The sequence below is a fragment of the Cricetulus griseus genome, chromosome 8 (assembly GCF_003668045.3).
Source record: "Cricetulus griseus strain 17A/GY chromosome 8, alternate assembly CriGri-PICRH-1.0, whole genome shotgun sequence".
Classification (NCBI taxonomy): domain Eukaryota; kingdom Metazoa; phylum Chordata; class Mammalia; order Rodentia; family Cricetidae; genus Cricetulus; species Cricetulus griseus.
In genome coordinates this window covers 30174915-30198842 of record NC_048601.1, presented here as the reverse complement: position 1 = coordinate 30198842, position 23928 = coordinate 30174915, and the positions used below count along the sequence as shown (strand labels likewise).

The following is a 23928-nucleotide window of genomic DNA, read 5'->3' as shown; positions in this document are numbered from 1 at the left end:
GTCTCTGTCTCTCTCTGTCTCTCTCTGTGTGTCTGTGTCTCTGTCTCTCTCTCTCTCTCTCTCTCTCTCTCTCTCTCTCTCTCTCTCTCTCTCTCTCTCTCTCTCTCTCTCTCTGTGTGTGTGTGTGTGTGAAGTCTCCCAAGTAGAATTAGCATTTCTGCACACTTGGTTTTCCTTTCTGGTTTTATCCAAGAATACTCCTAAATAAAACTAAGCCCCAGTCCCCACATGCCCAGTATGTCTTCATATTCCCTCAATTTGCAGCAGAGCCTCAGTCAGACTTCTGACTGTGACACCTTGGACAGTTGTCAGCCAGTCCTGGTCATCCATTCTGCAGAATGTTTTTCAGTTTGGGTTTATTTGCTGTTTACACCTAGCCAAGTAGTTCTCATGCATTTGACCTGACAGCACAGAATGTCTGCCATTGGCATTAACTTTGGCATCAGCAGCAGCTTTTTTGTATGTGTGTTGGGACTGGAACCCAGAGCTTTGAGTGTGCCGAGTGCAGACATACTGCTAGGCTATACCCCAGCACAAGGTGGTATCTTAATGGCCAGGTTTTGTCCCTGTGGTCACTTTCTTCTTTCTCGTTAGCTATATTTTTGTAGAGAGCTATGCTGAGGCCAAAGGGAGACCCTGGAACTTCCCACTACAGGAGCACTTTCAGAAGGACTTCCTCTTTTCTGCTTGTGTGTGTGGTAAGGAGCACCTGTTTCTGAACTCTGAGGTCTTAGTCCTCAAGGAAGGACAGTAGGTCATAGACCTTTGTGTCAGTCTGTAGGTTCCCAGGTGTTCCTTAGGCTTGTTGATACTGCCCATGGTAGTAGCTTCCAGCACCCAGAGTCTGTATTCCCAGACATAGAGGCTCTTGCTCGTATGTCTCTTGAGGGAGATTCCCAGAAAGGAATCTAAGATTTGTCCCAGTGACATTTGTTTTTACTTTATTATTAGTGTGTGTGTGCGTGCACGTGTGTGTACACACTCATGCTGTGGCACTCATATGGAGGCTGGAGAAGAATTGCAGGAGTTGGTTCTCTCCTTTCACCATGTCATTTTAGGGCTCAGGTTGTCTGCTTGGGTGACAAGTGTCTACCCATTGAACCTTCTCACCAGCCCCCTGAGAGCTGAGAGCCATTTTTGCAAAGGACTAGCAATGTGGGTAGGGGAGCAGCATGAACCATGTACTTTGGGAATTTACAATTGAGTGGATGGAGGTGAATGGGCAAGCAAAGAGGTGAACCTGGTACCAAATCCGGAGCTAGCTTGGAGACAGCAGCGCTGGCCTGATGCTGAGGAGAGAGAAGCAGAAGAAGGCAGACAGTGTGAGGAGCATTGGGAAGTCTTTCAAGCAAGCACAGGGAAGCCCTGCCTTTAGGATTCTAGGCAGTCAGTGTCACCTGTGACACAATGGGCTGAGTGTTTCCAGGTTCTAGGCCTCTTATTCAGGAATAAAATAAAGCCCATGCAGATGGCAAAGTAGTGAGGAAACTTTATTCAAATGAAGGTGATAGAAACAGGTTAGAATATTGCTGCAAGAGAGCAGCAAGCCACATGAATGAAGATACTCAAGGGCCCTAAGTTACTGCCTGAGTTCTCTTTAGGAGGTCAAAAGAGGGAGGGGCTGTTGCTAAGGGGCCTCGTATTTTGGATGGTTCTTGGTATTGATAGATTAGGTAATGAAAAAGTTTTCTGCTGCACATGTCACTTCCCTACATCTGATTTTAGTTTTATGTACTCCAGTTCCGCATAGGTAGAAGATTGTAGATAAGAAACTGTCCCTAAAAATTTACCTGAGATTTTTTTTGCCTTATTGTACCAAAACTGGTTCTTATACCTGGACACAAAGAGAGCAGGATTAACTGGAATCTAACTGAATTTGACCATTGTGAAGGGAAAGAGAAACCCATTCAATTGTTGGGAGAGTAGTAGTATGTGTGAGTAGGCCGATGCAGGCGGGTTGCTACCAGGTTGCCAGGTAGATTGTTCAGAGAGGTATGTGTATGTGTGCATCGTATAGGCAGGTACATGTCTCAGGCTCCCAGGTGCATTGTTAAAAGAGGTGGGTGTGTACAGCTTATACCAAGTAGAGTCCCAGGTTACTAAACTATCCCCTATGCTTGCTTGTCTCAATAGGTGAGTGTTGGGGAGAAGGAGCAGTTCTCTGACAGGGAGAGCTAGGGAGCAGTAGGCAGCTTGTCTTCTCTTGAACATCAAGTGTGAGCTGTAGGGAGACAGGGTCATGAGCTGAGAGTGGGGGAGTTGACAGGCAGTGGCAGGGACCAGGAGAAAGTGTGAAGGAAATCCCCAAGATGTGGAAGTGTGGTGATGAGGTACGCTGCTGTGCTTCTAAGGACCTGGAGTCCTGCAGATTCAGTCTTTCTAAGGTGTTACCAAGTCTCAGTAAATTTTAAGTGTGCTTCATCTAATGCTGAGAACTGGGTGAGCATTCTGTATAAACTATATTTCCCAGATCATAAAGATATGTTTACAAGGAGCTGGGCATGGTGAAACATGCCTATACTCCCAGCACTCAGAAGATTAGGGCAGGGGTTGAGTTCAGGGGACAGCTTGTTCTTTATAGAAAGTTCACAGCCAGCCTTTGCTATGACCGGGACAGTCACATTCTAGACCAACTATTTGTGGCCTTTGATTCCTACCTTGGCCTTCAGTAGCAGCCCTTGATGTTTTGCTGTTGTTTTGTTTTTGTTTGTTTGTTATTGTTTTGAGACAGGGTATCTCTATGTAACTCTGGCTGTCCTGGGACTTACTCCGTAGACTAGGCTGGTCTGGAACTCACAGAAATCCTCCTGCCTCTGCCTCTGCCTCCTGAGTGCTGGGATTAAAGGCTCCTTGATGAGTTCTAATGCCTTGTAAAATATCTGGCAGAAATTTCAGTCTCTCTAAAACATAAAAACAAAACATAATAAAAACCAAATAAACCAGATTTTTTTTTTACTTTTTTTTAAAAATTGTGTGGTGTGTATATGTGGTTGTGGAGGCTAGAGGGGGACACTAAGTTTTCTGCTCTATCACTCCACCTTTTCTCCCTGAGATGGGGTCTCTGTTTAACCTGGAGTTCACCAGTTTTTCTGACGGGCCTGCCTGTGAGCTTCTAGTGTCCACCTGTCTGCCACCTAGAGCTGGGGTTGCAGCTGTGCCTGACCACACTCCGGTTTCTAAGTGGAATCTGGGGTCCCAACTCAGCAAATGCTCCTGCCGCTGAGTCCTTTCTCCAGCCCCTAGTTTTGACATTTTTAAAGGGTTGTAACAAGGGAGACTAATATATGACAGATACTATTTGTGGCTTGCAGTTTCTAAAATATTTACTTCCTAACTGCTTTCAGGAACAGCTTTCAGGCCCCGGGGGTGGCAAGCACAGCACCCTCTGAGCAGCATCACTTGACAAATAATCCTCAGAGCAATGCTCTGATGCTTCCCCTAGTTGGAGGCAGCCCGTTTCCTATCTGGACCACTCAGGCAACGTTAGTCATTTTGGGTTTCTGATGGAAATTGTCATACATTGCGTCATCTGGGCACTGACCTTGAGTGATGTCTCACTGTGTGTCATCTGGGCACTGGCCTTGAGTGAAGACAAGAGTGCATATTTCATGTCACCATTTGTCAAGCATCTTCGGTATTCCAGGCACTGTGCTCAGCTGAGGAGAAGTAGATGACTCAACCTTCTCTTCTTCTTTTTAATGTTAAAACCTTTATTAGTTTATTCTCCTAACATTAAAAATTAAAACTTGGAAGGTAAAAGATCCCCCTGTAGTTGTTCTTTCATCTCCACACACATACTCCTGCACACACATGCCTGCATGTTTTGTTGTTGTTTTTCTGAGACAGGTCCTACACTTTTTTTAAAAAGGCATCCCATGCTGTAATGGGAGCTGTTACCTGTGAGACCAGGAACCATTGCATCTTAATAGCCGTGGGTGTTAATGAGAGCTGTATAAAGGACTCTTAAGTGATGAGAAGGGATTTCCCCAGCAAAGAGAGGGAAGTTTTCTTAAAAGTTCTGCAAAGGCCTCAGGTCGGAAAACAACAGCCATGCCAGCATCTCTAAAGTAGCACCAGGTGTCCTCCTGCATCACCTGGCTACTGGTCAGACTTGCAGGCTCTTGACCACCATCCTCGTTCTTTGTCCCTTGTATAGGAAGAACACATAGGACCCAGGCAACTCAATTATTAAAAAAAGATTTTTTTCTATTATTTTATCTGTGTTTGTACATGAGTACAGTGCCCTCAGGGCATCAGAGCTCCTTGAAGCTTGCAGAGAACCAGGTATGGGGGTGTACACCTATAATCCCAGCACTCTTGAGGCTCAGGCAAGAGGATCAAAAGTCTGGACAACCTGGGCTATATAGTGAGATGCTGGGTAAGCCTTTGCCTGATATATTATATTGCCCTTGTGATTAATGAGACTCACCAGTTCTATAGGAAAGGCATTATTTTTCCCAGTTTCCCAATCCCTGTTAAGAGTGTTCCTTCCATGCACACTGGGGCTCTGGTGTCCAAGCATACTTTTAAATAGACAGAGCATATTGAGCCTGCAGAAAGCAGCTGTCCCTGGGGCATCCAGCAGCAAAATGACCTAGCCCAAGCCATGGGGATACAGGCAGCTCCTCTCCTTTGGTGACTCAGAGATCACAGCCTGCTCCGGGTCTAGCAGTTTTCTGTTAAATTGCATTTCAGAGAGTTGTAGGCATTAAAATCCAGTGCACAGAAGATCATCCAGTCCCATCCTTTGTCCTTGCTCTCTAAGGGCCTCGAACTCACAAAGATCCTCCTGTCTCTACTCCCTGTGCTGGGATTAAAGGCGTGTGCCGCCACACCGAGCCCCCTTTCGGTAATTATTAATGGATATTTGTTGCACATATTAATGGCTTACTGTGCCACCTCAATGCATGCAGATGCTTTGCTTTGATACCCATTTTCCTGAGGATGTTGCTCTTCCCCTCCCCTCCCCCTTCCTTCCCACCCCTTACCCTTCCTTCCTTAGTAGTCTTTTTTCTTTGTTTTAATTCTGGTTTCTGCAGCTAAGAGGAATAATAAGGCACCTGCTGTTTGTCTTTCTCACCTTTAACGTAATGACTTTTAGCAAATGACCTGATTTCATTCTTCTCTATAGCCAACAAACACTCCATGGCATATCTATACCATTTTTCTTTAGCCTGTCGTCTGCGGAAGGGCCCCTAGGTTAATTCCAGAGATTGGTCAGTGTGTACAGTGTTGTGATAAGCATGGGCATGCTGATGTCTCCTGAATATAAGGTCTTAGAGCCCTTTGGGTGTATGCCTAAGGGACAGTGTAGCTCAGTTACTTGCTAGTTAGCATTTTAGTATTTTGAGGAATCCTGTGCTGGAAAACACATAATGGCTGAACTACTTTTATTTCTACCAACAGCTTATAAGGTTCCTTTTCCCTAAGTCCTTGCCAGCATATTTTGCTGCTATGATGATTTTTGATTGTCAGCTATTCTGACAGATAAAATATCGATGTATTTTTATATGGATTTCCCTAATGGCAAAAGATGTTGAACATACGTTTTTATATATTTATTGTCTGTCATACTTGGTTGAGAACTGTCTGTTCAGTTTGTTTGTCCATCTGATGATTGGCTACCTTGTTGATTTTACTGAAGTTGTCACATACTCTGGATAATGAAGCCTCTGTCAAATGCTTGCCTGTGAAGTTCTCCTGTTTTGTAGGCTCCACTTTCATAGGGATGCTCTTTAATTTGATGTAGCTCCATATGTAGGCTCCCAAGGATCAAAAGTAAATCATCACCTCAATTAATGCAGAAGATAGCATTTATAAATTCAGAATATCCCCTCGATAGAAAACCTGAGAAAGCAGACACGGAGCTATTGCAGCTCAGAATGGAAAAGGCAGGATAGGACAAACCCAGGACCTCTGTCAGGCTGAGGAGCAGGAGCTGGCCGAAGTGCCTCAGAGAACAGAAAGGATGAAGAGAGTGTCTGTACTCATGGCTCATTCAGTACTTGGAATTTTTAGCCAGAACAGCTATAAAGAGAAAGAAAGGGGTATAAACAGGAAGGGAGAAGTCAAATTATCCCTGTTCGCAGGTGGCAGGAGTCTGTTGTTAGAAAACCCTCATGACTCCACTAAGACTCTTAGAACTCATAAACAAATCCGTCAAGGGAGCAGGGAGCTGAAAAAATCACTAGCTTTTCCATGTACCAGTAATGAGCTCACTGAGACAGAAATGAAAGAAAATAACCACCATCACTACTCAAAACAAAATAAAACCAGGAATAAACCCAACTGAAGAGGTGAAAGATCTCTACCATGAAAACTAGAACAATAAAGAAACTGACATTCTACAATGGAAAGACTTCTAGTGTTCATGAGTCAGTATAATTAATACTGTTTTTAAATGGCCACACTACTAGAGCAGTGTTTAGATTGGCTACAGTCCCCAATCAATTACCAATGATATTCTTCATGAAACTAGAAAAAAAATCCTAAAACTCATATGAAGGAAGCTGGGTATGGTATGTGTGCCTGTAATCTTAGCACTGGAAAGGAAGATGCAGGAGAATTGAGAGACTGAGGCCAGACTGGGCTCAAAATAAAACAAGTTTATGTGGAAACAGGAAAGACCCCATAGAGTCAGCATGTGCGCTCGCGCGCTCTCTCATACTATATTAGAGTTGTAGCAAAAATAGCATGACATTGTAAAAACATTTATGTAGATCAATGGGATAAAATACAAGAACCCAGGAATGAATGTATGTAGCTGTAGCCAATTAATTACAGAAAAAGACACCAAGATCATATATTGGGGGAAAAAAAGACAGTATCTTCCACAAATGGTGATGGGAAAACTGGGCATTGGCATGTAGAAACCCAACACCCACCCCCTAACACTGTATGAACTCAGAGAGCTGGAAAGATGGCTCAGTATTTAAGAGCACTGGCTCCTCTTGCAAAGAACCCGGGGTTCCAGTCCCAGTACCCACATTGTGCCTCACAACTGTCTGTAACTCCAGTTCCAGGGTATCTGGCACCCTTCTTTGGCCTCCAAGAGTACTGTACACAAATGGTGCATAGACATACATTCAGGCACACAAACATACATATAAAATAATAAATCTTATTTTTTTCAGTTCAACTCAGATCAAAGCCCTGAAGCTTTTAAAGTACTTGAGGGAAAACACCCCAAGATCTGACAGAGGCAGCCATGTCCTTCATTAGTACAGTAGCCTGTGCCTCTTATTTCTCCAAGTCACCTTCCTGGGATCACTTTGGTATCATTGTCCTCTGTTGAAATGTATGACTGAGTGGTTGTGGCACACACCTTTAGTCCAAGCTCTTGGAAGGTAGAGGCAGGAAGATATCTGAGTTAGAGGCCAGCTTGGTCTACAGAGCAGCTACAGGACAGTCGGGGCTACACAGAAAAACCCTGTCTTGATTTTTTTTTTAAAGGAATATCTGTCCTGTGTTTGTACCCCTGTCCTAATGCCAGCCCCACCTTCACTCTCCCTGACTTGGCATGCTTGGTGCCTCCAGGACTTTTTCTCATTGCTCTTTCTGATTTGTTTTTGCTGTGCTGGGAATTGGATCCAGACCTCATGCTTTGGAATACATATTCACCACACTATAACCTTGGCCCTGCCCTTCCTTGAACCCCACAAGAGACCAGGCTTGGTCACCTTTACTAAGTGTCCCCAGGGAGAACCCCCTCTTTTTTTTTTCTACCACTTCCTTTGTCCTACGTAGTTCTTCATCAGTTCATAGCCTCTTTGTCTACAATGGAGATGGAGCCCTGCAACTCATGCTTGGTAGACCAGAAGTCTCCTACTGACAGAGCTGCATCTATGTCCAGCCTCTGAACTTACTTCAGCGTTTACAGCCCTTTGCTGCTGCAGGTGTGTGGAACTCTGTACCTGCTGTTAGCTACATCCAGGATTCTTCAGCCGTATTTTATAGCTTCTTATGTGCTGGTATTTGTAACCAGTCAGCTTTGCACTGGTACCCTTGTTCAGGCCTTCACTCTAGGATGACTGGTCTCCTCATACTCCTACAGGACCCAATCTTGTGATGATATATTATTTATGATTTATTAAAGCTTGCCTGAGGATTCAGAAAGCGAAGTCAGCCTCAAGTTATAGAGATCAGGCAGTGGTAGTACACACCTTTAGTCTCAGGACTCAAGATTAAGAGGTAGACCTTGGCGTACACAAGAGTGAAGAGTAACAGAGCTCATGCCTTTGATCCCAGCACTTAGGATCACACACCTTTAATCCCAGGACTCAGGAGAGGTATTTAAGATAGGAACAGGGTCTCAGAGCTGGCATTCATTCTCCAGCCACATTGAGGATAGAGCAGCATAGATTCTCCAGCCACGCTGAGGAGAGGCAGCAGTTTGAGGCTTGGTGAAGAGCTCGTGCATCAGCCCATTCAGCCTGAGGTAGTGGTAAGAGCTAGTGACCAACTGTTTTGCTTTTCTGATCTTCAGCTTGAAGCTGGAGCCCCAATATCAGTGTCTGTGTCTTTTGTTTATCATGCTACACAATCTTCTCCCTTTTCTTTGGACCTTCTTCCCTTCATCTCCTGCACTCAGCCTTTCCAGGTACCCTACTCTTCTACTCTTTCCTATGGCCCTGCCTGGTACCCAGCTTCTTCCCCCACCGTCTTAGCCCTTGATGCAGACACAGATGCATTCTGTTCTACAGCCATTGCTGTCACAGCTTACCACTTCTGCTTCTGAAATCCAAAAAGTTGGGAAACTTAGTGTCTCAAAAACCTTGGCAGAAAAATTGTGCAAAACCACTCTGGATGATAGGAAAGGAGTCTTTTAAAATGTTTTATTACTTATTTGTATTTGTGCTGTCTCTCTGTGTCTGTGCCACATAAATGCAGGTGACTGTAGAAGCCAGAAAAAAGTATTGGATGGCTCTGGAGCTGCAGTTATAGGCATTTTTAAACCAATAACATGGGTACTAGAATCTGAATTCTGAGCCATCTTCCTATCCCCTGAATCTTCTTTAAATAGTAAATAAAATTATTTGAATTAATGATTGTGGTCACAGATCCTGGCAAACATGAACAGTATTTTTATTTCATATATAGACTCATTTCTCTACTAACAACTTCATTCAGCTTCATGAGTTTACTGGATAGATCTTTCCTAATAGTCTAAAAGCCCTTTGACTGTAATAATAACTGAAGCCAATGCTTCTTTGTTATTTAAAATGCCACATATTGGATAATTCCTGTAAATTATACTTCATCTCGCAGTCAAAGCACATTTCTACCTTCCCAAGCCAGAGTCATCATTATGAATTGCATAGAGAATATTAAATTCTGCATTTTACATCTTCCATGAAATGTTGGACATGGTCTGGCATCGGAGTGCAATAAAAGCCAGTTTTATGTAAGTCTGTCAGGTATCATTGAAAATATTTCTTAATAGGTCAAAAGTTGAGTCTTTACTAACTTTGAAGAGCAAGAAAGCCTACATTTTCATCCTGCATTATAAATAAACTTCTTCAGGATTCTGTTTAAATACAGTCAGCCCCATAAGTAGCAAGGCATGATGGGTATTGTTTTCATTTGGGCCTGACAGATTCAGACTGGTCATCATTTAAGAAAGACAAACAAGAAATGTCGTAGGGGCTGGCGAGATGGCTCCAGGATTAAGAGCACTTGCTGGTCTTGTAGAGGACTTGAGTTAGGCTCCCAGCAGCCACACTGAACAACTCACAACCACCTGTAACTCCAGTTCCAAGGGATCCAACACCCTCTTTAGCCTCCATGGGCACCTGTACTCATGCATTTATTCCCTCACACAGACACATACACATTATTAAAAATAATTTGTTCTACTTTGTTTTCATCTCATAAATGGTAAAATTGTATGTATATGCAGAATTGTTTTCAAATAAATTTCTCCATGATTTATTATCAGTAAATGTCTGATCTGTATGCCTGTTGCATATTTGTTGCGTTATGCAGTTTCCCCAGTGCTGTGCTAGAATACCTGATGGGGAAAATGAAGGGAAAAGTACGGGTTTGTTCTGGCTCATAGGTTCAGGGTGTAGTTGATCATGGCAGGGAAATCATGGAGAATTGAAGAGAAATGAATGCTGGTGCTTAGCTCAGTTTCCTTTTCATTGAATCCAGGGTCTCAGCCCACTGGATAGGGCCGCCCATATTTAGCACGGATCTTTACCTCTCAATAAGCCCAGCCTAGAAATTCTTTCACAACTGTGTTAAGGGGCTTGTCTTCTAGTGATTTGTGATCCTGTTGGCAGTCCGTGTTAACCATCACCTCTTGTCAGCCTGAGACTCAAACATATCACTTTTAGCTATAGCCTTCCACCTGTTCTTATAGACCCATGGCCATCATCCTGCAAAATGCAAACTCCATTCAACTTAAGAGGTCCCTATAGTCTTTAACTTCCCTTAACGCTGTTCAAAAGTTCAAAGTCTAAAATCTCTTCTGAGACTCAAGGCAGCCTCTTAACTGTGAGGATCTAATTTTTTTATGTTACATATCCTTAATATCCAATGGCACCAAGTAAACATCTCTGTCCCAGAAGGATAGAATGGAGACACAGCATGGAAAGATCAGAGCAAAACAAGACTGAAGCCCAGCAGGATTGAAGACCAACTCCTGCAGCTCCATGTTTGGTGTCTGGAGCTCACGATGGAATCATATGGGTCCCAAAAGGCTTCAGTAGCCCTGCACTTTGTGGACTGGCTCTTATCCTTTGAAATGCCTTCTTACAATGAGCATCTCACAGTCCTGGCATCTCCAAAATCCCAGTGCCTCCATTGCAAATTAGGGTTCACCTTCACTGCTTAGCCTCGGTGACCTTCTAGAACCTTGGCATAAGCCTCCATGAACCCACTAACCATTGCATCTTTCATGTTTGTAAAACCAACATTCAAGTTTATCAGTGAGTTCAAGATGGAGAGTGGTCACCATGGCCACAGTTGGAACAGCCCCTCTTTACTGTGCCCTTAGGAAAACACTTCCCAGGGCCCTGCTGAGAGCAGGGAACTCCTTCCCCTGTCAAGTGAGTTCTCATTTTCAAAGGTTGGAACCCTCAGGAGTGTGTGTCCTTGGGTCTTCTTTTCTATTGTCTTGGTACAGAACACAGGGTTTCTCTTTAATGGTGATAATACCTTTAATGGTTACAACTGATTCTCTGTACCCTCTTGGGGGGCAAATTTAACCTCTCTCCTCCTTTCTCTACCACACAGTACATTAAAAAAAAAAATACTTTTCTCCCCTGACTGCTGAAGACTGGATAAGAGCAGTGAGTGGTGATCATACCATGACCTGAGTGCTATCATGTCGTTAGTCCATTGCTTTTGAGGCCAGCTTCACTTAAATTCTCAGACATGGGCAGAATGAAGCCAGATTCTTTGCCAGAGCACAACATGGGTGACCTGTGACACAGTTCCAAGCTAGAGCTCTTTCCCCTGCTGAAAACTCACGATCTTGGCCTCCACTTGTGCGTGTATCTCTTGGCATTCTGGTCTTCCAAACTCCCACCAAAACACCCACTGAGCTCTGCTTACAGAAGTATTGGGCTTTTTCAGTGTGAAGTTCCTAGCCCTTCAACTCTCCAAAGGCACCAGACAATCAGACCTAACACTGCAAAGACCACTTGGGACCAATATTCTGTAAAAGTGCTTTCCTCATCACTGTAACAAATACCTGACAAGAGCAAGTTAAGGAAGAAAAGGTGTTTGGCTCAGTCTGAGTATGCAAGTCACCCTGATAAGTGGTATTGACCATTTCACCTGTGTGTCCCAGCTGTGTAAGATGTTCTCAAAGGCTCAATGGCTGTAAGCAGTAAAAGCTTAGGAATCCTTGCTAGGCAGAATATTAAAGGGACTTATAAAGGCTTTAAAGTAGACAGTATCTACAGCCCTGGTAAACTGAAATTATTGTGTTAGCTATTTATATTTAAATTCTCCTGATTTAAAGCCTGTCTTATAGAAATTGTCTAGATTATATAAAAAGAAAAAAATTTCGCACCGAGTTCAGTTTAATTCTTAATCCAGATTTGGAACACAGTTAAATAAATCACATTATAAGAAATGAGGAGCTCAGTTTGCTGTTACTGAAGAAAATTGTAAATACTAACAAAAAGCAAGTTGTTGAAAATGTGTGGTTAATCACCTGTGAGCTGGTGGTTGTATTCTTATGCTTTTTAAAAAGCAGGAAGATGTACATTTTGCTTGGTCATGAAGAAAATACCCCGTAATACTCATTGTGACTTTTACTGACCTAGTTTAAACACTTAATGATTAATCCTAAGTCAGAAGTATTTCATTTTTTCTTTTCTTAATAATATTTTCTTTTATTTTTGGACGGTCCATAGATTTATACAATGCCTATTGATCCTATCCAGCCACCACTTCCCCTAAAGCCCCCATCATCTCCCTCCTAGCTTCATGTCCTCCTTTCATTTCTTGTCATTAGCAACTACCTGATTCCAGTCAGTGCTGCACATGTGCACATGGGGTGTGGCCACCCACTGAGGCATAAGCTACCTACTAGGGCCACATCCCTAAAAGAGATGACCGTCTCTCAGCAGTCACCAGCCACCAGTAGCTTCTCAAAAGGGGGTGGGGCCTCAGGGGCTTCTCCTCATCCTGGAACTCCCTGTATAACACACATCAGCATCCCCAGTGCTGGGATTACAGGAATCTTACATGGGAGAGGTTTCCTTATTTAAATATTCATGTAAAACTCAATAGGGTGTGGTGGCACAAGCCTTAAACCCGAAATCCTAGCACTTGGGAGGAAGAGACGGGTAGATCTCTAAGAATTTGAAGTCATCCTGGTCTACATAGTGAGTTCTAGGCTAGCCAAGAATACATGATGAGATGCTGTCCCAAAAAAAAGTCAACATTTAAAAGATAGTTAATTCATAATCAATTTTAAATGAAACATTTCAGATTTAGCTCTTGTCATAAATTAATTTTCTAGCTTTTAGAATAACTCCTATTTTAGAAATTAAGATTAATTTCTAGAAATGCATAGCCTTTCTTTCTATTTCTAGAAAATGCAGAGGCTGTATAAAAGTGGAGTAGTCAGCTCAGCGGTGTAAAAACCAATATGAATGCCTGCCTGCAGAGCTAAGATCCAGAAAAAATAGTGACAGTTTACTGCTTAATGCGGAGAGTAAGCAGGAGATAACCAAGTCGACCCAAATGATCCAGAACCATATTGGCTAAATCAGCCTATGTGGGTGGCCAAACATGCAGTAAGTGAAGGTAGGTGACCCTGAATCCATCATTCTTTAAACAGACACACAGCCAGGCATGGGCAGAAACAGCTCTTTGGCAAACAAGATGGTTGCTAAGTTGATTTTCATTTTTCCTTTGGCGCAGGCAGCATTAGGATTTTAAACGTGTGCTGGTAACCGGAAGCTGCACACAGGCCACTGGGAAGTTCTCAGGTCTGTAGTGCTGAGGCTGACTCCACACTGCTTTCCTGCCATGCTATATTCATCCAAATGGGCACACCTGAAAGTGAGGTGCACGTGTATGGTGTTCATGGATGGCTCACAGCTGTGGGGCACATGCATAGTCTACATGAGTGGTTCACAGGCCTAGTGCACATACATAGTTCACAGGTATGCACATGGGTGCTTCACAGTCCTGGGACATACGCAAGCCTGCTTGCAGAGCCGTGTTCACTTGATGACTTGAATGGGGAAATAAAAACATTTAAAATACATATTGTGATACAGAATGCAAAATTTCCATGTACTTAAGAGATGCAACAATCTCCACCCCAGCATGGACCCTATGGGGAGGGAACAAAAGGGATATAAGATGAGATTTTAAAGGAATTAAGGCTTATGGGAAGAGGACTTTACCCACCTCAGCTGGAATGCTCAGCATTGATCTTCAACAGACAGAGTTCCAACTTGGCCTTCTAGATGGCCTTCCTCCTCCTCCTCTGTCCCTCCCTTCTTGCCTTTCTCTTCCTTTTGTTTCCCCCCTTCCCTCCCTTCCTTTTAACAGGGTCTTATGTAGTCCAGATTGGCCTTGAATTCACTAGGTAGCCAAAGATGATCTCTCACTCTTGATCCTCCTGCCTCCATCTTCCAAGGGTTGGGATGACAGAATGTACCACCACGCCTGGCTCAGATAGGCACATTCTGACTTATGGGACTTTTGATTTTGGATTTATAGACTGTGACAGTCTCCAAGGAGTCAGTCTCCAGCTGACTATGATGAGAAATGGAGTCAAGGGTAGGGCTAGGGGTGCAGTTCAGGGCCCTAGTACTTGCCTCAAGTGGGAGGGAGCCTAGGTGCATGCTCATTGCTAACATAAGATTAAAGACATTAATGCCAGAAAGGTTGCTTATACAAATTACTCCTATAAAGAGACTGAACTTGACAAGTTCAACAAGTTCTTCAGGGTGTTTTCAAAGTTGTGTCTTAAATAAAGTAAGCCGGTCACTCAAGTTTAAATCACATGAGTCTCCTTCTCTAAGGGATATGTGGTGTTAGTCTCACAATAACAGAATGGTCGGTGCCTGGGAAAGGGACATGGAACTGCTCTTTAAGGGGTGTAGAGATGGGCATGGCGGCACATGCCTTTAATCCCAGCACTCAGGAGGCAGAGGCAGGCAGATCTCTACGAGTTCAAGGCCAGCCTGGTCTACAGAGCAAGTTCCAAGACAGCCAGGGCTACAGAGAGAAACTCTGTCTAAAAAATTAATAATGATGATGATGATGATAAGTAAAAATAAAAGGTAAAGAGCTCTGTTGTCAGGAATTGGAATGGCTCCAGAGGTCTGTCATTGAATGTCACACTTCTGGGCAGAGTGCGACTATAGACTAAGCATTGTCTTAAATGAACCTGTACACTAGAACTGCCTTTGGCTAGCTATTTAAAGAAAAGGTTGATTTATGGATTATGTTTATGTTTATGTTTATGTGTGTGAGTCTCGGTGAGTTTATGTGCACTGCATTCATGCAGAAGCCAAAGGAGAAGAGAGTGTTGGATCTCCTGACCCTGGAACTATAGGAAGGTGTAAGGCACCATGTGGGTTCTGTGCTCTTAGCCACTGAGCCATTTTTCCAGCCCCAATGGTTTGCTTGACTTTAGCTCTATTTTGATTTTTGTTTTCATAGACCGGTAAGAACAGTGGCCATGGGGGACCCTGGACTGTCCAAGCTGCAGTTCGCCCCCTTTAATAGTGCCCTGGATGTTGGCTTCTGGCATGAACTGACCCAGAAGAAGTTGAATGAGTACCGCCTGGATGAGACTCCCAAGGACATCAAAGGCTACTACTACAATGGTAGGCTGTCCCCACTTGCCTTGTTCCTGATCCCTGTGTTCTTGTCGGTCCTCTGTGGAACAGCACCCCTTATTAGGCACTTGTTACTATCACTTTTGGAGTGCTGGGTATGGAACCCAGAGCCTCATGAACACCAGACAAGGGATATGCTTATCTTTTATATCCACAGTTTTTTAACTTCTTGTATCTTTCTTGAAACTTACCCCAAGTCTATCTTAAAATATTTTCCCCCTGGGGAAAAAAGAGTGGTGAAGCTCAAGTTGTTAGGGCAAACACTGCTCAGCTAGCTTCCGGGATTGGGGGTACGGCGGATTCTCAGGGTGTACTTTTTATATTGGTTACAAGTCCCTCCCTGTCAGTCTCTCTCAAGATCCACTGTCATCTGTGCACATGTTATCTGCATGTCATGGATAGGGTACCTTGAGCTCAATTTTCAAATAAAAGGGCATGACCAGCAGTAGCTGTTTTCACATGGGCACCATCACTCTGCTTGTCACTGAGACATGACAATAATTTCACACAGGTGACTCTGCCGGTCTACCCACACGCTTGACATTGGAGTTCAGTGCTTTTGACATGTGAGTATTGATTTGTACATACTCCAAAGGACCCTGCTTCCTTTGGGCAAGGAGTGAGTGTTTCCTTGAGCAGCTAAGGAAGCTCTCAGGTTGGGTATGGAGCCAGAGCCTCCTGCTGAGACTGTCTGCTACATTTGTTCATTAGAGGAAAAAATGAGAATAGTTTAACTATACTACTTTGTTTTAAAGATTTATTTCTTTTATTCTTTTATGTATGAGTGTTTGCCTGCATGTATGTCTGTGAACCACATTTGTGCAGTGCCCATGAGAGCCAGAAGAGGGTATTGAGTCCCCTGGAACTGGGGTTACAGATGGGTGTGAGCCACTGTGTGGGTGCTGGGAATCAAACCTGGGTTCTCTGCAAGAGTAGCCAGCGATCTCTAACTGTTGAACTATCATTCTTGCCCTTTAAAAACGGTTTACAAATCACATTTTGTTTACTAATGTGACTATGTGTGTGTGTGTGTGTGCACATGGGTGCATGTTTACCATAGCATATGTGTAGAGCTCAGAGGACAACTTATAGGAGGCTGTTCTCTCTGCTTGTACCGTGTTAGTCTCAGTGATTGAATATAGGTGGTGAATACTGGCAGCAAGTGCCTTTATCCTCTGAGCCATTTCACTGGCCCCCTCTATTTTTATTAAATCTCTCAAAAGATTAATCTACTTTATTCCTTTATCCCCATCAAATTGCAGATTTTAGAAGGGTAACATAAATGCAGACCAATGTTAGTGTTTATATCTTTATGAAATACCTGCGGGCATTTCTCTTTTCTTCAGAGCTTTCTTTTCTTAATAATAATAATAATAATAATAATAATAATAATAATAATAATAATAATAACAATAATATGTATGTGTGTTTGTCCGCTTGTGTGTATGTATTCCACATGCATGCAGTGCTCAAGGAGGCCAGAAGAGGGCATCAGATACCCTGGGACTGGAACAACAGTTGCTTGTGAGCCACTGTGTGGATCCTGGAATTCAAAACTTAAGTCCTCTGCAAGAGCAGCCAGTGCTCTTAACTGCTGCGTCATCTCTCTCCATCATAACTACCTACTAATAACTCATCCAAACAAATGAAATCCTAGTCATTCCTGGTAGAAGCCTAGTCAGATGTAGATGTGGTCAGTAGCTTGTCTGTGTCTGGTGTTGCCAAGAGCCATCCCCACAGTATCTGTGTTCTTGGAAGTAGCCTCTGTTCTGCACAGCAGGGATCTGTGATAGCTTGCACACACCTGGGGTATTGGGACATGTTGGACAGAGTCCCTTCTTAAACTGTGCTTGACCCCAACCTCCTTCTCAGCATTGATTCCATAGAACTGTCTGACGATGGAAGCCTGCTGAGCAGAGGCTCTGCCTCCCTCTCCTCTCCAGGCCCAAATTTGCCCTGTATGATTTCTTTCTCCTCTTCCACCTTCCATGCCTTCACCTTGCCTACATGAGGAATGTTTTATTTTTAGTGGAGGAATGTGATTGTAATGCCTGTGTTCGGTCGAGGGAATCTGAGGATTGAATAAAGACACAACAGCTGGTCATTCTTGCAAGGAGAATGCCGTTTATTTCAAAGGAGGAGGAGACATATAGACAGCAGCCACAGTAGAAATTTACTCAGGTCAGGGTTTCATGCTCCCAACCTTCCTCCCATAGGGATGGGCAGAAAGTGTGCATTCTTGCATACAGGCCTAGTCGGAAGGAGGGAACAAGGAAGTAAATTCCTAGTCACTAGATGGTCAGCAGACCCCAAGGGCTCAGTGGGTCACCCTTAGTCACGAGATGATCAGCAGACCCCAAAAAGGTCCCAACAGACAGCCTGTGATGCAATGACTCATGCTCTCAAGAGAAGGCTTTGGCCACTGGAAGGTCTCCCCACACCCCCACCAGGACTTGGTTGGCATTTAAAGCTTATTGGTGGCGTTTAGCAGAGCCATTGTTACTCATGTGTCCTCCTCACCTGTACTAGGTTGGCATCTCTTTCCATCAGGCCCCCTCTAGCCCCTTTGTGCACCGCACATGAAAAGGTATCAAAAGGCCGGGCGTTGGTGGCACACGCCTTTAATCACAGCACTCAGGAGGCAGAGGCAGGTGGATCTCTGTGAGTTTGAGGCCAGCCTGGTCTCCAGAGCAAGTGCCAGGATAGGCTCCAAAGCTCCACAGAGAAACCCTGTGTCGAAAAACCAAAAAAAAAAAAAAAAAAAAAGGAAAAGGTATCAAAAGACACTGTCTCTGACACATGTACTATCCTCAGGGTGATGAATGATAGAACCCTCTCTCTGTGTAAGTCCCACGTGACAATAACATTAAGCCATTAGTGGCAGAAATATTTTTTTAATGTTTAGATTTAGTTATTTATTTTGTTGGGTGAATGTTTTGCCTAAGTGAATAAATGTATGTATGTGTACCATGTGCACGCTTGGCACCCACGGAGATCAGAAGAGGGCATGGATCCCAACTGGAGTTACAGATGGTTGTAGCCATCAGGTTTTCACTGGAATTGCATCTGGGTCCTCTGCTAGCGTTCCTAACCATTGAGCCATTTCTCCAGCACCAAGGTTATTTTCTTTTAATAACAGTACTTTACAAAATTCAGGGTGATCACTTCAGAGACAGCAGATGAGTCTTTTTTCCAAGCCTGTGTTTAAAATCAGTCCATCTTCTTTCATCTCTCCAGTTCCTGTGAGGCCTTTGGGGAAGTGTAGTGAGTATGAGTGTGGCTGGTACCCTAGATTGACAGTAACTGTCTGGCCGTCCTGCATTTTATCCGTGGCCCAGATGGCATAGCAGCTGCATGTGTGGGACAAGCAGGGAAGTTTGTCTTCCAGAGTGTGCGTGGCCATTCTTGACAATGTGCTGAGATTCTAGGCTTTAGCCAGGAACATGGGACTGCTGTCCGGGATATGTGGTCTGGAGCCAGCACTGGGTGGGTGGGGGTGTACCCTGAGTCCACCAGTGGGACTTGTACATTCTGTGATTGTGTGACCCCAGGATTCAAGTTTGCTTTCTAATACTGTGATAAACAGAGTGGCCAAAGGCAATGTGGGGAAGAATGGGTTTATTTCAACTTACAGTTATAGTTCATTATGCAGGGAAATCAGGGCAGAAACCTGGAGGCAGGAACAGAAGCAGAGGCCATGGAGGAGTGCTGTTTACTGTCTTGTTCTTCATTGCTTGCTCAGTCTGGATTCTTGGACCACCTTCTCAAGTGTGGCACCACCCCCGGTGGTGTGGGCTCTCCCACGTCAATCAACAAAGAAAAAAATGCCACATACATTACAGGCCAATCTGATAGAGGCAAATCTTCAAATAAGGTTCCTTTTTCGGGATGACTAGCTTGTTTCAAGTTGACTTGAACTAACCATCACACTAGGCAGTTTCCTAAGGCTTAAGAGGGGAAAGAGCTGCTAGTTAGAACTCGGGCCCTTGGCAGTTCCTGCTTCAACTAGTTCCTCCTCACTTTGATTGTGGGAAAGAATAAAGACGAATGTGCTTTGGGAAGAATAGGAGGCTGACAGCTGAGGGCCAGGGGTACAGACAATCCCCAGACAGCACCTGCTTTCTTCTGCGTGAGCAAGAACCAGTATAACGTTGATCTCTTCCCCAGTCAGTGGTATCAGGGTTACTTGTCACCTTATGCTTTGCTCAGGGTCCCAGCCATGCTGGGTAACTCTTTGTCTCATGTCTAGGAGTGCCCCCACGCCTGCCCGCTGCTGCCCTGCCCTGGGGACCCTGTACAACACCAACACACTGGAGGCTTTTAAGACTGCAGACAAGAAGCTCCTTCTGGAACAGTCAGCAAACGAGGTTAGCTACACAGCCGCAACGGCTCCATTGTGTGTCCTGGGGTTCAGGCAAGTGCACTGTGTCTACTCAGGCATACGGATCTATCACAGAAATAGTCTATAAGAGATGCATAGAGGTGCTGGTGCTGGCGAGTTTGAGGGTTTTTTCCCCAGAGGGAAGATGGCCAACTCTTTCCTGTGCAGAATATGGTCAGGAGGAGACAGCCAGGCTTGGAGGTAAGTCTGGGGGTGGGATTCATGCAGGGATAAGGTAGAAAATGAGCTTGGCTGCTGGAGTTCAGGGAACATTTGGAGCAGTGTGGCCTCTGAGAATTGTGTTGCTGTGACCAAATGCACCTGGGGCTCTGTGCTTTGTCCCTTAGGAGGCTTGGCTGTTCTGAGCCACAATGGCACTTACAGGCCTCTGGTATTTCCAGGACAAACTCTAGTCAGTGCCAGCTGACTTGTGAGCCCCCCGAGACCTCCGACATTTCTTCCCAGTCAGTTTTGTATCCACTGTCTCAGTGGTACCAAGTGGATGAGGTGGCTTGTCACCTGCCCTGTGTTGTTGCCTCTCTCTGGGCCATAGATGTGTTCTCTATCAGGATGTCTACTTTGCCTCTTTGCGTGTCAGGTGGAGGAGAATGAAAGAGTGGGGTGGAAGGGGTTGGTCTCTGCCTATCTTCTTGTCCCATTTATTTGAAGGGTCCTCACACTACTTTTAGAAAACAAATGGCATTTTGTACACCATTGGAGGATGTAATCAGTGCAGCTGCTGTGCAGGATAGTAAAAGTGCCTCAGAGACTAAGACGAGGACTAGCTGGTGACCCAGAGTGGTCACTGGGTGTCTTATCTAGAGAAAGTGAGATCTATACGTTGAAGGCACATCTGCAGCCTGTCCACAGTCACCAGGGTGCCCTGAGCAGGTGAGCTCCTATAGGTATGTGGTACATATACACAGGGATCTTACCCATGAAGAAGAATAAAATCCTGCCATTTGTGACAACATGGGGAGAACAGGAAGGCCTTTGAGGAAGTGAAATGAACCAGGCCCAGAAGACAAACAGCCCAGAGCCCCAGTCATATATAGAAGCTGAAAATATTGAGTTCAAGGAGAGTGCAGAGCAGAACGGTAAAGGCTAGGGAGAGAGGAAGCAAGAGAAGCCAGAGAGAATGGATGGGCAGTACTGAGCAGTGAGGAGGGGTACATTTAGCTCCCTGCAGCACAGCACATGGATTGTTTTATAGTTAAATATCTCAGGGTAACTAGATGAAAGAAATTTGAGGATTCCCTCCCCACACACAAAAGAGCCAATTACTCCGCTGTGGTCACTGCCCATTGTGTCTGTATTCTGTAAGTTGGTTTAATAAAGGGCCTTCTGTAGGAGCCACACTAACAATAATCACACCAGAGAAACATGAGAGATGAATCTTCTCTGTGTGGGTCCCAGTGGTCACCCTCAAAGTGGATGCAACTCTGGAGAGTTGCATCAGATCTTACCCCATAAAGGGAAAAATCCTAACCTTGACCAGGCTCAGACTTCTCCTGTGGTCCCCACCCCAGCCCAGCCCAGCCAGCTCATAAGAAAGTGGGGTCCACGCTTCCAGGATGGTGATACCTGCTTATGTGCATTTGGGACATGGTTCTTGTTGCCAGTATTTGCTGTGGCTTTTACAGCAACATAGTGTAGCAACTGAGCTATGAGCTGGTGACAACCTGGCTTTTGTCCACAGACACACAGCACTAGCCTAGTATTCAGACATGGAGGCCAAGCTCCTTTTCTCATCTCTCAGTGCTCCAAATAGAACTTTGAGAGAGCCTCCCTGTGGTGATGAGTGTGGTGGTGCACACCTTTAATCCCAGCACTCAGGGGGCATATGCAGGGGGTCTATTGAGTTTGAAACCAGTTTGTTCTATTTAGAGAATTCCAGACCAGCCAGGGCAATATTGCCCCCCCCAAAAAAAAAGAAAGAAAGAAGAAAGAGAAAGCCACACTGTGTAGTTTAGTTCAAATCACTCCTCATTTCAGAGCCTCCCTTCCCCAATCCCCACTTCTTGACAGGTCAGGTGTCCTGCTTTTACGACAGAAGTCCTGCATGGAGCTGAACATGAGCTTTTTATTTCTGCAACCATGACATGCCAGGCACACAGCAGACAGTAGTGACTCCCTCCTGATGGGCATCTCAAAGGTGTGAGTGTCTACTTGCCTCCTCTGTGCTGAGTGCCTCTGAGGGAAGATGTCAGGTACTCTGACCAGCTGATAATGATGGAGCAAGGCTGCTGGAGAGGCAGTGTGAAGTAGGCAGAGAGAGATAATGAGCCATTTCAGTGTCTGAGAGCAGCGGCTGGACAGAGAAACCAGCAGCCCAATCTAACATCTTTCATTCTTCTGGCAGATCTGGGAAGCCATAAAGTCAGGCACTGCTCTCGAAAACCCCATGCTCCTCAACAAGTTTCTGCTCCTGACCTTTGCGGTAAGTAAATGGGCGGAGACTACACAACCCTGACTCAGCCCAGTGTACCAACAAGGGCTCCATTCTTGTCTCTAAAACTGTTCCCTGGGAGGGTGTGCTAAGGCCATTCACGGGAAGCTTGCTGAGTAGCAGAGAGTGTGCTAGCACCTGTGAACAGTGCAGGACTGATCTGTCTCTTGATCACCCTACAGCCATTGCACAATTTCTCAAACATAGTGACCCCACTCCTGTCATTGAGCACAGGGTAGAGCAGGTTCAGGGGGGAGAGGCCCCATTGCTGCCAGATCATGTCTGTGTTAAATAGGATCCTACAGCCAGGTGTGGTGACACACATCCGTGACCCCAGCAATCATGAGATGGAGACGGGATACTCACAAGCTTGAGGCCAACCTGGTGTACATTCAGGCCAGCTACATAGCAACAGTATGTCTCAAAACAAACAAATGAAAGACAACAAATAAGCATCTAGCATTCCTTCAAAGCCCATCATGTCACTCCACTTGCTGTCACTAGGACAAAGTTCTTGAGATAATTAACTTATAAGAAGGTGGCTCATAGTTTTAGAGGTGTTGTTCTGTGGTCTCTTGGCCTCACTGTGTTTGGTCCTGTGGTTGCAGAGATTACCATGAAACAGGAGCACTTCCCCTCATGGTGCCTGGGAAGCAAAGAGAAACCAGGAAAGGGCTGGGTGCCCAGTGTCCCCTTTAAAGGCATGCCCTCAATGAGTTCCATCCTATTAATCTCCACACCCCAAGCCCCACCCCACCCCCTAAAGGCCCAGCTGGCTGTCAGCACTACAGCCCGAGAACCAAGCTTTTGCTTGCTTCTGAAGACACTTCAGATCCAGAGTCTCAGTAGCAGCCATAGCACAGAGGAAAGGGGTTCCTGGATAGAGGCTGTCATGCCACCTGGCTCAGCGCCCAAACAATTGTTTACAAGAAAACCTTTCTATACACAAGACTTAATTTATATAAACGCTGAGGGCAGCCTGCCAACTAGTTAAGAACCTGCTTTCCCTGTAAGTTTACACACAACCCTGTAGCAGAGGAAGGCATCTGCATATGTAGATGTCTGCAAAATGCTGTTGTGTTCTGTCAAGTGGATGTTCAATAGACTCCAGCTGACATTCAGGATTAGATTTCTGTCCCCTAGTGTGAACAGCACTTCCATGACCCACAGTGGCCAACCTTATTGATATTTGTTCTCTCTGATGGTGTGTGTGCCTCTAGGCATATTTAGGTCCCTGTGTGTTAACGTGTGTTGCTTTGCCACAGCCTCATCAATCCTGGACATCAATCTCCTTCCACACATTTGATATATTTATTTACTTAGTAAAGTTGGATATATTAAGAAAATGTTTTCATATAAATTTAAATGTACATGTTGGGAGAAAGGCACTGATTTAGTTATTTTTAACCGAGTCTTGCTTCTCCAAATGCCCTCTGTGTTATTCCCTGCCGGGCACAGGAGAGGCTAGCAGGGTACCTTCCTCAGGCAGCCCAAGGGTCATTACCTATGAGGGGTACATTTCCCAATGAGTTATGGTGGGAGAGATGATGCCCTGGGGCTCCGTCAGGTTACCAGGTACAACTTGGATGTCAATCATTTATCTACTTATGAGTTCCTTGGTAGGATGGATTTAATTAGTGCTAAAGGTTTCAGTTTGTTACTTGATCATGAGTACCTTTTTATACTAAGAATTCTTGTTAATTAAATTTAATCCATTCTTTTATACCAAGGATCCCACTAACAGTTTTGGTTTAATGAGAAAAAAACATCAGCGGTTT

General features: G+C 44.6%; 1 protein-coding gene across 5 annotated transcripts in view; it reads left to right on the top strand.

Moving 5' to 3' along the window:
- Positions 1-23928, top strand: part of LOC100754902 (ubiquitin-like modifier-activating enzyme ATG7) — a 222672-nt gene that overhangs the window by 7919 nt on the left and 190825 nt on the right. For 2 of the 5 annotated variants that reach the window (XM_035448951.1, XM_027429134.2), the window contains exons 1-5: positions 13057-13266; positions 15142-15308; positions 15832-15886; positions 19570-19687; positions 22064-22141. In XM_035448951.1, the coding sequence (XP_035304842.1) occupies positions 15161-15308; positions 15832-15886; positions 19570-19687; positions 22064-22141 (399 nt within the window). In that variant the 5' untranslated portion in view covers positions 13057-13266; positions 15142-15160. Of the gene's footprint in view, positions 1-611; positions 699-13056; positions 13267-15141; positions 15309-15831; positions 15887-19569; positions 19688-22063; positions 22142-23928 lie in introns of those variants that run through there. The other 3 variants (XM_027429135.2, XM_035448952.1, XM_027429133.2) reach the window with 3 other exon arrangements.